This window comes from Tamandua tetradactyla, chromosome 17 (assembly GCF_023851605.1).
Source record: "Tamandua tetradactyla isolate mTamTet1 chromosome 17, mTamTet1.pri, whole genome shotgun sequence".
In the NCBI taxonomy this organism is placed as follows: Eukaryota; Metazoa; Chordata; class Mammalia; order Pilosa; family Myrmecophagidae; genus Tamandua; species Tamandua tetradactyla.
Window position 1 is genome coordinate 41,648,912 of NC_135343.1, and position 15,096 is coordinate 41,664,007.

At 40.8% G+C, this 15,096-nt stretch overlaps 1 protein-coding gene across 1 annotated transcript in view; it reads right to left on the bottom strand.

Annotated features, from left to right (window-relative positions):
* Positions 1 to 14,176, bottom strand: part of CNRIP1 (cannabinoid receptor interacting protein 1) — a 32,442-nt gene extending 18,266 nt beyond the window's left edge. Inside the window, exons 1-2 of the mRNA XM_077134424.1 lie at positions 13,613 to 14,176; positions 11,311 to 11,461 (exon numbers count right to left, since the gene is read on the bottom strand). Of these exons, the coding sequence (XP_076990539.1) occupies positions 11,311 to 11,461; positions 13,613 to 13,791 (330 nt within the window). The 5' untranslated portion in view covers positions 13,792 to 14,176. The remainder of the gene's footprint in view (positions 1 to 11,310; positions 11,462 to 13,612) is intronic.
* Between the last annotated feature and the right edge of the window lie 920 nt (positions 14,177 to 15,096).

Below are 15,096 nucleotides of genomic sequence, written 5' to 3' on the forward strand. Positions count from 1 at the left end.
TATAAGATTGAGAATCTTGCCAAATGTCAGACCAGACAGAGCTGACAAGAGGACCAGCTTTTATCTTTGGGACTGTGTGCCCAAGGCTTACCTGCACACACACACACACACACACACACACACATTCTCAGCCTCATAACAATACCTCCCTGCTTTATTCCTCCAAACCCCCACCACTCTTCTACCAAAAAGGGACAACAAAAGGCGAATATTATGATGATTATGTCCAGACAGATTCTCTACCTAGAATCATCCTGGATGAGAATAAAAGGAGAATTATCACATTAAAATTTTAAGTCTATACAGCTCTTTGAAGTGGGGATTGAGAGCTACCACTCTGGGTATCACTCCATTAGCTTCCCAGTCCATGGTCACTGGAATGGTTTGAACAAAGCAATCACTGCTATTAACCTAAATCAGATGGCGTTTGGCTGCTTGCTGACTTTAGAGGCCACTCCTGGCTTTAGTGGGCAGGCAAGGGCTGCAGAAAGATATTTAAGGCAGAATCAGTGTCTATATGGTAGCGGCAAATCAAGGCAATCCATCTTAGGAGACCATACATGTTACAAATAATTTTTTTTTCTTCGATTGACATTTCCATTTTATTTTGTCTGTGATGTACGACAGGAATTTTTACATTTTATGTAAATAGAGTTTTCAATTTTTGCCTTTGGAGTTCTTCAATTCTCTTTTGTTTCATTTTTTTCTTCTTCTTCCATTCCCTTTAAGTTTAGATTAATTGCTTTTGGATTTGTTTAATTTTTAAAAGTTAGCTTTTTACAGAGAGCCCCTTGATCCATCTGAAATGTATTTTGGAGTAAGGTATCAAGAAAGAGCTACAGCAATGTATGCCCCAAATAGGAATTATCTCAGTATTATTTATTCAATTATTTTTTAAAAAAATGATTACTTTAAATAATTTTAGATCATAAGCAGTTGTTCTGGTATACCTTTAATTCAGCTTCCCTTGCTGGATTCCTTGACTTAATTGGTTGGACTTTCCTGGACATCTCAAGCTTATCTGTGAGAATGTAGTTGGGGCTATATAATTTACAATACTTAGGTTTGAAATATTGGTGACTATAAAAAGAGTCATAGAGCAGCGATGAAGGCTATCTAAAAGCTTTACCAGGGGAATAGAACATTTGAACTTACTATTAGCGCTGCCAAATGATCAGAAAACCTTCTCTAATGTCAGTTGTTTTCCTTAGAATTAGCCTTTTACAGATAAGATACAAATACACAGCCAAGGCACAAACCACAACCTGTGAGATCATTGTTAAAACAATCAACTATCAATCATCTCCTTCTGACATGAAAACTATGTGTTAAAACCTAGGCTTTATGCCAGGACTCAGGATTTGTGAATTTCCCTTTAAAGACTGCAGATCTTTTTTCCTACAACATATTCCTAAAGCATTTTAACTAAAAGTCTCTCCAACGTATAGTGGATGCCTGAATGGGCACACAAAATATATGGTACGTTTTCTTTTAATGACTAAATCTAAATCATTCTCACATTAAAAGATATATATCTATGTATCTTTTATATATGCATACATATACCCCTGTACTTAAACCATTCAAAAGAATGTTCAACTTCTCACTTTGTAGATCAAACTAAGAAGCCTTTAATCTAGTCCTTTCAAATTGCTCCAGTTAATTCTGCCCCTACCACCCAGTGTTTTATTTACACCTAGAGCCAAAGAAATACAACTCCATCTTGCTAAGACCAGAGGCCTAGGAGGAAGCAGCAGCCTCAGGAATAAACAGAAGTCATAGCTCTGTCCTCTCTAGACTGTGCTATACTGGCTTCAGAAAAAAAAGTAGGGGAGGTCTCTTCTGCAGTGTGACCACTTGGGAGAGAGGGTACAAAGTCATTCCCATTGGCATTCTTAGCACTTGACCCAGGACTCAGTACACGTTAAAGAAAAAGATGGACAATTTAAAGTCAGATCATGGCCCTCTGGGAATTCATTAAAAATAGCAATTTTAGCATTTGCAGTTCTGCCTCAAGTTAGTATTTCCTTTCAACTCTAATTACATATACTATTCTTAATATACTAGGCTATGTCCCAGTATATATACCAGGCAGAATACAGCCTGGGTATAAGAGATTTGCTTTGATCCCACAACCTTGTTGTACAAGTAATTTGAAAATATTTCCTCCCAGTCTGTAGCTTGTCTTTTTATTCTGACAAGGTCTTTTGCAGAGAAAAACATTTAAGTGTTGATGAATTACTATGTTGATTTTTATTATTTTTGTACTTTTACGGAATATAATAAGAACTTTTTACCTAATCCTAAGCCAAAGATTTTTTTTTCTGTCTTCTAAAAGTTTTATAGTTCTACATTTTACAGTTATATTTATAATCCATGTTGAGTTAATTTTTGTATAAGTATGTTTTTTTAATGCTTTTATACATTAAGCTTACAAGTGTGTACAACTACCCTATTCACATTTTGTATGTGAACTACTAACATATTAATGTAATTATTCTGAACTTGTTTTAGTATCTGGAGATGAATCCACTCAAATTAGTCATCAGAAATCATTTTACTTATTTTCTTTCATTAATTCTTCTAGATCAGGATTTCTCAACCTTGGTATGACTAGGCATTTGGGCCAGACAAGACTGTATTAAAAGGGCTGTCCTGTGGCTGCTTTAGCAGCACCCTCAGTTTCCACCACTAAATGTTGGTAGCAAATCACCCCACCCCCCATTTCACCCCAAGTTACCACAATCAAAATATCTCCACATTGCTTGAGAACCCCAGGGGGATGGGGGCAAAATCACCCCAAATTATGAACCACTTTTCTAGATAATAGTAATAACCATAAAATGAGTGCTTACTATGTACCAGGCATGGTTCTTAGCAATTTTTTTACTGTAAATAAATATAATGTAAAATTCACCCTTTTAGTTACTGTAAAGTGTACTATTCAGCAGTATTTAGCACATGCACAATATTGTGCAACCGTTACCACTATGTAGTTTTACAACATTTTTCTCAACCCAAAAGGAAACCCCATAGCCATTAAGCAGTCATTGCCCATTCTCCCCTTCCCCCAGACACTGGTAGTCATTAATGTGATTTCTATCTCCACAGATTTGCCTATTCAGGCTATTTCATGTAAATGGAGTCATACTGCATGTGTTCTTTTAAATCTGACTTCTTTCACTTAGCATACATGTTGTAGCATGCATCAGTATTTCATTCTTTTTTTTTTTTTGGCCTGGGCAGGCTCCAGGAATCGAATTCAGGTTTCCCACATGGCAGGTGAGAATTTTACCATGGAGCTATCCTTGTACCGCCAAAGTAGTTCATTCTTTTTTATGGTTGAATAATATTCCATTATGTGATCATATGTATTTTGTTTATCCATTCATTAGTTAATGGACATTTGCATTCTAGTGCTGCTATGAACACTCATGCCCAAATTTTTGTTTAAATTCTTTTTTGCATATACCTAAAAATAAACTTGGGGACTCATATGGCAATTTTAGTTTATAGAGCTGTCAAACTGTTTTCCACAAAGGCTGTGCCATTTTACATTCCCATCACAGCGTATGTGGGTTCCAATGCTTATTTTCTATTATTTTTTAAACTGTAGCTATCTGAGTGGGTGTGAAGTGGTATCTAATTGTGGCTTTGATTTGCATTTCCCGAATGATTTGTGAATATTCTTTCATGTGTCTGTTGGCCATTTATACATCTTCTTCGAAGAAATATTTTCAAGTAATTTGCCCATTTTTAAATAGGGTTATTTGTCTTTGTTGTTAAGTAGTAAGAGTTCTTTATAGATTCTGAATACTGGTCCTTTATCAAGTGTATGATTTGCAAATATTTTCTTGCATTCTATGGACTTCTTTTCACTCTTGAAATCAAATTTACCTGTTATTTCTTTGGTTGGGTGTGTTTCAGGTGTCATATCCAAGAATCCATTACCAAATCCAAGGAATAAGGATTTATATCTATGTTTTATTCTAAAGAGTTTTGTAATTTTACCTTGTATTTAGGTTGCTGACCCATTCTGAGTTCATTTTTATACATGGTGTAAGGTAAATGCCCAATGTCTTTCTTTTATTTGTGGCCATCCAGTTATCGTAGCATTATTTGTTGAGAGGACTATTATTTCCCAATGAATGGTCCTGGAACTGTGGCCAAAATTCAATTGACTATAGGTATGTGGATTTTTTCTGGACTTATAATTCTATTCCATTGATTTTCTTATCTATCCTTAATCCAGTACCACACTCTTATGATTATTGTAGTTTTGTAGTAAGTTTAGATGTGCCAAGCATTTTATATACATTATCTCCTTTAATCCTCAGTAGTGTATTATGAAATGGGTATTCTCATCCCCTTCAACAGTCAGGGAGTCACAAAGTCTCACAGCTAATGAGTACTAGAATCCAGATTCAAAATTAGTCTGTATAATTGCAAAGTCCGTGCTTCCTGTAAACGATAAGCCACTCTGACTCTATGAAATCAACAGCAACATTATATCAAACTGAAAAAAGAAAACTTGTTGGGAGTTAAATTTCGCTGTATCTATAAGTAAACTGGGGAGGAACCACCATACTTCTTAAATTCAATTCTGCCATCCAGGAGTGCAATATACATCACATTTAAATGTTCTTCTACGTTTTTGGTAAAGATTTTGCTTTGCTCATAAGGACCCCAGAGTTCTTTTAGAGGTTATTCTTTGATTATCATGCTTTAAGTGCTATTTAAGAATAGGATCTTTCAGTTATATCTTCTAAATGGTCAGTGCCAACCTTAATAAAACATTGCTTTAAAAATTTTTTATTTAGCTACATTTTTGGTTCTAAAGGTTTCTCAACTGATTCTTCTATAGCAGCAAGGAACATAATTATGTCATTTATAAATAATGATAAAACTATCAGTTACTAGTAATTTTATATATATAATATACATATCACCCATCTTACCATATGGTTGGGCAAAGACTTTCTAAATTACGCTTTTGTCTTATAGCATTTACTAGAATCTCATGATAAAGTTCAAATGTACTAATTTACTTCATTCCTAATAATTCTGGCTGTTAGAGCAAAGTGTATCTCTTCTATCACATAAAAGTGGTATCCTTCCATTCCTAGTATATGAAAAATAGCATTTAGATTTAGACATTAAAAGAAACTTACCAAAGATGGCAAAGTGAGAAGCTTCAGGGCTCTGTCCCTTCACAGAAGCTTTGATCAACCAGCAAGAACTGTCAGAAACATGTTTCTCAAAGCTCCAGAAAACAATTAAAGGGTTGCATAACAGGGCCAATGCCAAATCAAGAAAAAGCCTATTTAAAAGCTATAGGCTCTTGTGATGCCCTGGCTGGTCCCTCCCCAACCCCCTCACCATTTAGCATAAACTCAGCCCATGTACTCAGTACAGATTTCTGGTCCCAGTTCAAGAGGCAGCAAGTAACTCTTGTGCACCTACTGGGAATATGTATGCATGGTACAATCTCTCTGGTGGTGGCCTGAGGGACTTACTGTCCCAGAACTTGTCCACATGTAGAAGGCAGCTCACAGAGCTCTCCTACAGAATGCTGAGGACAGCAGGCCAAGTGGCTGCCTGGGACAAGGGATTGCTGGCTGTAGGACAGGCACTGCAGTGCCCAGATCACTAGGAAACTGTGATACGGAAGAGGGGATATTTGTATCTGTGTAAATGGGGGATTTTCCAAGGACTAAACGTACATGTCCAAGACAGGATGCTGCACAGAAAGGATCAAGGTGGCCCCACAAACATTTTATTGTATGTAAATTATATTTAAAAACTGATTTTTAAAACCTTTAGTGAATGTCTAAAGGCATTAGAATAAACCTAAAATGCTTAATAAAGCAAGACGGTTCTATAGATCTAACCCCAGACTTTTCTCTCCAGCTTTATCTTGAATCACTTTTTTGCTCCAGTTATGTTGCACTTCTCTCTCTGTTACTGCATGTTATGCTCTCTCCCAGCCCATGACCTTTGCAGTACCTCTTGTTAGGGTGTTTATTCTTCCTCCATCTCTTAATCTTCCTTCAGTTCTTTCTCAGGAAAACCATCCCCCAAATCTTGAATTAGCATAAGACCCCTGGCATATGCTCCAATGGCACCACTACTTTTTTACACTTTGTAAAATAGTAATTAATTACTTGATTACTGATAATCATGCTTAAGGTGTTTTCTCCTTTTAGATTAGAAGCTCCACAAACCCAGACATATCCATTCTGTTTACTGCTCTTTGCCCAGTCCCTGATACATAGGAAATCCTCAAATATTTGGTTACGAAGAAAAAAATATTAAAATCTAAAAATCTTAGATAAAATACTAGTTTATTAAATTTAGCAATATATTAAAAATAATAAATGATATTAGAGTAGGGTTCGTTTTAAGAAATAAAGGATAGTTTAGTATTTGGAAGCTGCTTTAGCTTCCTAGTTGCTAAAACAAACACCATACAATGGGCTGGCTTAACAACAGGAATTTATTGACTCACAGTTTGAGAGGCTAGAAGGCTTGTTTTCTCCCAGTGTGGATATCTTCTGTCTGCCTGACAATCTTTGGGGGTCCTTGTTTTTCTCATCATGGCAAAGCACCTGGTGGTATCTTCTTTCTTCTCTGTTTTTGTTGACTTCTGGCTTCTAACTGTGGCTTCTCTCTCTATTTGAATTTCATTCTACTTTTAAAAGAACTCCAGTAATCAGGATTAAAGCCCAACCCGATTCAGCTGTCCCACAGCTCTACTGAAGAAATATCGTGAAGAGATCGCATTTATGATGTGCCCATCAGAACAGAGACCAAGACCAAGAATGTGTCCAAACTGGGGAACATAAGTCAATCCACCAGTCAGCCCTCTAGACCCACAAAAGACATGTTCTTCTGACATGTAAAATACATTCATACCATCACAACATCCAAAATGCCTTAAGTCGTCTCAGTGACAATGGTAAGTACAAAATTTCATCAAAACCAGTTATGGGTGTTGTCCCTTCTAGGGCAAAATTCCTGTCTGATGGACCTGTGAGACCCAGAAACCAGGTTATTTGTTTTGAATACACAATAGAAGGAGAAACTGGAAGGAAAACAGGACCCAAAACCCAGCAGGACAAACTCCATTAGATTTCAAGATCTAAGATCTTGATCTACAGATCAAATTTTATCCTTTTGGCTTGGTGGAGCAGCAGCTCCTTCCAAGTGCTTATGCAATGTCCATGCTCTCTCCAAACACAGGCAAAAACACTATCTTCTTCAAGCAGCCAGACTCTCTGAATGCCAGGGCACATACCCCACCGTGTCTGAGCACTAGGGAGACAGCACTCTTCCTGAATAATGGGAAACAGTGCCAATCCCCTCTAAGTGCCAAGGCAGATGGCCTGTCCCCTCCAAGTGTAGGGGGTGAACCTGCCCTTTCCACACACACATGGGTAGACCCACTCTCATGACCCGAGATCTTTTTGGTTCAGACCTTTGTTTCCATGGTTCTGCCCTTGAGGTCATTTTTCTTTCAATTCATTCCTTTCAGTCCAGGCTGGCAGTGATTCTGCTCATGAAAACTGTGCACAAACCTTGGTTGGTTCTGAATGCAGTTTAAGTGGGTCCAAACTATCAGACAGCAGAACTTTCTATAGACCCTTTCTAGATAACACATTCTCAATCTTGACTTCCAATGAAATGGCTGATCGGTTCCATGTTCAGCAATACCCTCTTTAGCAAAGGGTTGTTGAGTTAAAACCTCATGTGGAACCCTGTTCTCTGGGTTCCTGGAAGTTCTGGGAAGTCCCTGACAGAACCACTTCTAGCACTAATCTCAGAGCACACTGTCTGGATAGACTCAAAATTTTCCAAATCACCAATTTCAGGCCTCTTTGTGCCTAAACGTTCAGCTCTCAGCTTATTCCTTTCTTCTTATATTTTACCAAAACTACAAGGAGAAGCCAGGCTGCACTTTCCACATTTATCTTGGCAATCTCCTTCTGCTAAATATCTAAGTTCATTGCTTTTGAGTTTCACTTTCAACCCAACATCAGGACACAATTTTGTCAAGCTTTCTGCCACTTTACCAGGAGGATGTCCTTTCTTCCAATTTCTGATAACACTTCATCATTTCCTTCTAATGCCTCTTTGGAAGTACCAACAGTCTCTTCAGAGCAATCCAGGCTTTTTCTATCAAGTGCCTCACAATTGTTTCAGCCTCTACCTATTACCCAATTCCATCTCTAAATTTTTAGGTATTTGTCATAGCAGCATTCTACATTCCAGTACCAAAAACTTTTAGTTTCCTAGTTGTTAAAACAAACACCATACAGATGGGTGGGTTTAACAACAGGAATTTATTGCCTCACAGCTTTGGAAGCTACATGGTTTGGCTCCTCCCAGGGCTGGTATCATCTGGCTGGCTGGAATCTTTGTGGTTCCTCAGCTTTTCTGTCATATGGCAATGCACATGGCGATGTCGTCTTCTTTCTCCTCTGGGTTCATGGACTTCTGGCTTTTGGCTGCTCCCCATGGCTTCTCTCTCCATCTGATTTCACACTGCTTATAAAAGATTCCCTTAATCTGGATTAAAACCCAGTCTGATTCATGTGGGTCACACCTTAATTGAAGTAACATTTTGAAGAGATCTTACTTACAGTGTACCCACACCCACCAGGATGTGGGCCAAGACCAAGAACACGTCCAAGCTGGGGTACACAATTCAATCCACAGAAGTGTAATATTAATTTACCATATTGATGTATAAAGGAGATAAAACATGTTCCATGTCTATGGAAAAAAGAATGAAATGAAATTCAGCACACTCCTCAATTAAAAAAAAACTCTTAGTGAGATATCAAAGGAATATTTTCAGGATAAGTATTATCTGAAACTAATATTGTACTTAACACTGAAATCCTAGAGACAAGAATACTCCTTGCCACCACTAGGAGTCAACATTAACCCATGCAAAAGTCTGGGGCCAGGGGCGGAATTAGAAAATGACATAAAGTTGTATGCAGATTATGACTATCTACTTGAAAATACCAAGATAATGGTAAATTTAATAAGCATGCTCAGTAAGGTGGCTAGTTAAAAAATACATGAAAACCTTACAAAAACTATTTTTAAAACAATGCAATATTGGCATAGGAATAGACTGATCACTGGAATAGATTAGAAAGTATAGAAAGACACTTAAAATTTCACCATATAAAAAGTTACTATGAAACTCAGACCATTGAAGGAGCATAAATTAACTGATGGTATTGGAACATTACAGAATCTATTAGATTCTAATATGAAACCATGAATTGAAATACATTTTAGATTAATTAGATATTTAAATGTTGATAGATGAGACCATGAGAGTCCAGATAAAAGAACAAAAATGTGGTAGTATATATATGGATGCATAATTAACCTTCCAGTTAGGGAAGACTTTCCAAGATGGATCCTAATTGCTGGAAACCATAAAGGAAAAGACCAATACGCTGGGCTACGTAAAAATGTAAAGCATATTATAAACAACGTGAAAAGGCAAATGATAAAAGATGAATATACTTTCAACATGAGATAGGGGATGACTAATTTTAACCTATAAAGATTTCTCGAAATCATAAGATACACTTGAGAAAAAAGGGCAAAGGCTATGAACACAGTATCCATGAAAGAAACACAAGTGGTAAATGATCATGTCCGGATTTCAAACTGACAGTAACTAAAGAAATGACAATTAAAATGAAATATTCTACCTCAGCTAAATACTGAAGTGATTAAAATATTTTAAAATGATTAATTTTACCTAGTGCAGAGGGAAATGATGGACCCTCAAATACAGGTAGCAGGAGTGTAAATTGTCTAGGCTTTCTGGATGTCAGATGGGCACTGCTTTTAAAATGCCTTAACATGCAAATTTCTTCTAGGAATCTATGCCAAGAAATACTAAGACAACTGGCAAGAAGTGGGTGATTTTAAACGTTATTCTTTTTACAATACTGAGAAATGTAAATAACCAGTACTAAGGGACTGGGGATAATTTGATACATACACATAAAAAATTATCCATGCAGACTTTAACAATTATATTCCAGTTGCATATATGATATCCAAAGATGTACATAATAAATAGAAAAAAGAATCTATATATTGAATGATATCCAATACACATAAATTTAAAGACACCAAAATGTTAACAACGGTTTTCTTTTGTTGGAATTGTATACTTTCCCCATTTCTGTATTTTTCTCTAATATATATTCTTTGAAGGAAAATAGAACTCATTCAAAACGGTTCAAGACAAAGATGCAAAGGAATGGACTGCTGGACTGTTTTAAGCACATCTGAGCACTGTGAAAACTTTACACAGGCTCTACAGGAAGGGATGGGTTATATAGTTCTTAGATGAGTGTTTCTCAAAGTGTATTCCATGGACCATCCTGTAAGAAATCATCTGTATGCTTGCTGAAAGTTCAATTTCTTAGGTACCACCCAGCTCTACTGTACCAAAAATCACTGGAGATGGGACCTAGGACTGACATTTTAAATAAGCTATCCAGGAGATTCTTATTCATGCTAATATTTGAAAACCTCTGTGATCTTCCCTATTAAGGCAGAGGGCAGACAATCTAAAATTGTCCTTGCAGAAGGTAAATGCTACACAGTTTCCACAGCAACAGTTTAAATGAATCTTCCTTTCCCCTTGTTTAAGTTAGAAAGCTTACTTCATCACCTGTTATGTTTGCATATGTAGTTCTCTCTATTTCTTAACTTTATCCTATCAATTCATTTTTTCCTCTTCAGGCCAATATTACCTAGCTATAAGTATCATTGTTTTTTTTTCATATTGGATAGAAATACATATTAAAAGCTTTTATTATTTCCTGTGACAGTCACTTATCGGACTCCTCCAATTAGACTAGATTTAAGTGGCAAAAATGTCATTCAAATCAGCTTTTCCATAATCAAGAGATCATGGGCTATATAGAGCCATAGACTTTTTAGGACCAGTTGTCTAAACCTGACCTGATTAAGAATATCACAGGGAAAATGGCGGTGTAGGGACTCTCTCCCAGAACCATCTGCTTCTACTTTTATGGTGTCTTTCAGTACCTACACAGTCAGCCTGTCCCACAAAGGAACATTAATCAGAGTTTCCTGATTTATGGATCTCCAGCATATCCATAAAGGAAATTCACAATATAATTTCTACAGTTCTTGTCTCCTAATTTACTTTTTTCTTAAAGGGAGATACTGATTGTCTTCTTTTCCATGGTTTCCACTCTGCCCTGGCACCACACCCCTGTACCCCCAAGCGGGTCTTACCGGCATGGTGATCTGGATAGGCTGCCGTTCTCCACTCTTGGTTGGGGCCACACCTTCTGTGTCATATGTGCCCGTATAAACAATTCTGTCCCCATCAGGTTCTTTAGACTTCAATTCCAGCGGGACGAGTACACCACCAATGGAAATGTTCCTGTAATGGACTGCAGTTGACCACATATGGTATGACTTAGCTTAGGCATCCTGACTTGGTTTGGGCCAAGACTCTAGGAAGGAATCTTACAGGGTTTGACCAAGGGGCATTGTGGTATGGGAGAAAACACTCTGGAAGGTCAGGAGTTTTCCAACCATCTAGCTATATGACCTTAGAACAACTACCTAATTTCTCTGACTGACCTCAGTATTCTCATTCAAGATATTTGTACAAGACCAAATTGGACTATATCAGTGGGACTCCTCTCAAGTTACTTGTTAAAACCATGGGTGGAGCCTTTAAAATCAAGGGCGCATGGGTGGTTCAGTGGTAGAATGCTTGCCTTCCATGTGGGCAGACCCAGGTTCGATTTCTGGACCATGCACTCTAAAAACAAACAAACAAACAAACAAACAAAAAAACCTTACCAATGCCCAGCCCCATCCCAGAACCAGACGTTGGAATTTAATTGGTCTGTGGAATGGTCTGGGCATTGATACATTTATTTTAAGGTTCTCCACATGATTCTAATATGAAGGGATGGTTAAGAGACACTGGTCTGGATGGTTCTGTAAAGATCCTTTTTGTTCCAACAATCGGGGGGCCTCATGATTTGGGGCATTCTTCCTCAAGTCTAGCACACAACCAAAAATTCTTAATAGCACCATTCCTGTGTGTTAGGACAAGGGATTTCAAAACAGTCCTTGGACTAGCAGCATCAGCATCACTGGGAACCGATGAGAAATACAAATTTTCAGGCCTCACCCTAGATATACTAAAGAGTAAATCTGGGAGTGGGACCTGGCAATATGGATTGTAATGCCCGCTCAAGTTTGACAACTTGGGCCTTGAATAGAGAAAAATATAGATTTGTCATTAACACAAATTAACACAAATTCCTTGGATTAGCTTGAAAAATACAGAACTACCCAGAAGAAACTAGAATATAGAGCAGATAACTGGGGGGGGGGGGGGGGGGGGGGTAGGTTGCCAAGAAAGGAAAAGCCTGAACCACACCTGGGTGCACAGAACACCGGGAAAGGTGTTCATGGAGGTGTTGGTGGAGACATGCAGTGCAGACAAATAAATAGACCAGGTGCATCAGAAACAACTCAGATTTGGTTCAATGTCCTTCCAAGGCTAATACACATTTTTTTTGGATTACCTAGTACAGGAAGACACTGAAGCTATAAATGGGGTCTGATGAATTCAAAGCCCCGCCCCCCACTCCCATAATGTCCAGCATAGGGTAGCTACACAAATGTTGGTGTATTTTCTCCTTCCAGACTATAATTCGCATCCATGATTGGGGGAAAGCTAAAAGGTAAAGGACCACACCCAGAGATTCTTTCCTGACTAGGTTATGGCAGGCTGCACGCTCCCACAGGGACTTTCCCTTCAGCCAGAGGTGTGAGGAAGCTGCTAACTCAATGCACTATCACCTGGCTGAACAGGCAACTCAGGAGAAAACGAAACACACAAAGCAAGGAAAACCTTGAAACTGGGCCTGAGCAACGGATGCTGCCCTCTGACTTGTATCTGTCCCCCCCCCCCCCCCCGAGGTCCTCACACACACAGCGGGAGATGGTGGTCCCAACAAGCCCCCACCCCCCGCCTTTACACCTCATTCCTCTTTCTCCCTCCTTCAGTCTCTCCTGCAGACCAGGAGCGGGATGCCAGCACCCGCCAGAGAAAGGCTGAGATTGCGGCAGATGAACCCTGCAGCGAGCTTCTCCCATCTGCCCCTCCCGGGCCGCTAGGGACTCGCGCCGACCGCGATAGCAGCCCTTCTGGGGAGAGTTAGGCAGAAGGGATGAGGGATTTACAAAAAATTTCAAGGAAAACCTGGCCTCCTGTTAGCTATTTTACAGGGACCAACTGAGGTCACCGCGATGGGCGGAGGGAAGTGAAAACAGGGAGAAGACAACAGTAAGTCAAAGGAGGGGACCCAGGGGAAGAGGGAACGAACTTCTCTCCTCCCCCCACACCCTCCACCCCGGCCCCGGCCCTCTGGTCGCGGTGGGAGGCGAGAGGGCCCTAGAGAGGTTTGGGCTGACCCGGGGGCCGCCAGCCTCCGTTCGTACCCCAGGCGGGGCCCTGCGGCCGCGGCACGCGCCCAAGCTCCGGCCCCCTCCCGCGGCCCGCACTCACTCGACCTGCAGCGTGGTGGGCTTAATCTTCACCTCCACCTTGTAGGAGGAGCCGGTGAGCAGCTTGATGGTGCGGTTCTGGCCGAAGCGTTGCCCATCCACCTTGTAGAAGACCGGGCCGTCGTTGGGCTGGATGCGCAGTGCGATGGAGAGACGCACGAGGCCCGGTAGATCCCCCATGGCTGGGCGCGGGGCTGGCGCAGGGGCTCAGGGAGCCGGGGAGGGCGCTGACTGCGACCAAGCGGCTGGAGCGTGGTGGGCGGAGAGGAAGCGCGGGGAGGGAGAGGGAGGAGGTAGAGGGGAGGCTGCAGCTAGGGACCCGTGCCTTCGCCGCCGTCCGCCTCGGCGTTTGAGGAGCGACTTGTGAGGCTGCGGCCCCCAGCTCCACTCCGGGAGGAAGCAGGCCCCTGAAACAGCTCAGAAGTCCGGAGCTTCCCCATCCCCCGCTCCCAGAGCTGCGCCCTCGCGGCACCGGTGAACTCATTCCGGCCCGCAGGCCTGAGCAGATCGGCGTAGCTGGCGCGGACAGAGTTAATCTTGTTTACGCACCACAATCCCCTTCAGCTGGGGAAGAGGACGTTTAGGCTCCTCCTAAAACGGCGCGGGGCGGGTGGAGGAGGGGTCTCCGGAGGGAGGGGCGCAGGGGCTAAGCGACTCCTGCGCTGTGGAGCGAGACCCCCGGAATCTGGATACCACTCTGGTCACCTGAAGAATGTAGAGACCCTTCCTCAAGGATCGGCCCCCAGCCCGACAGCAGGAGGCGATTGAGAGGGGAAAGGGAGACCGGAAACCAGGGCAGGAAACCGCTAGCCAGTGATTTAAAGGTCAGGAAATACGAATCTTTCCAAAGCTTAGAAGAAAAGGCGCAATTCCATCTAATGTAGACCGCAAACCACGTTGGGTTAGGAACATGAGCACAAGAATACAGTGTATATTCAAGCAGCTACACCTCCTGAGTGTGTGTTTCCATTATGCATAGCCTTGTCTCAGGAATGATACGGTGCAATGATTCACGTACGGTATATTTACACAGATCTCGAAGGTTAAACTATTAGCCCTATGAAAGACATACGCCTAAGGCACAGCTGATGACAATGGCCAAGCAGAGGGATGGGTCAAATGATTTTGGTGAGGCCACCCCGTGCGACACCGCAGTGTATGTTTGCATATTAAGCGTGATTAGAGGATCTTCGTGGCAGGAGTCGGTTGACAGCTCAAGATTTTGGAAGCAATGGGAGACCAAATTTTCTTTTAGCAATGACTTCAGACAGGTGAGTGTGAGCACCTGTTTCAGCACCACCAAGGCGGACAGTACCATGGCTGGTGAATGTACCTGGGGAACCCAGAAGCCCAGTAGTGAGGGCGAAAGAGTCGCATGCTTCTGGTAGTTTTTGTTGACACAGGTTAAGGTTGCTTTTGTTTAAAAATAAGATCATTTCCAAAGTGATTTGGTTCTTACGTTATTTTAAACACACACACACACAC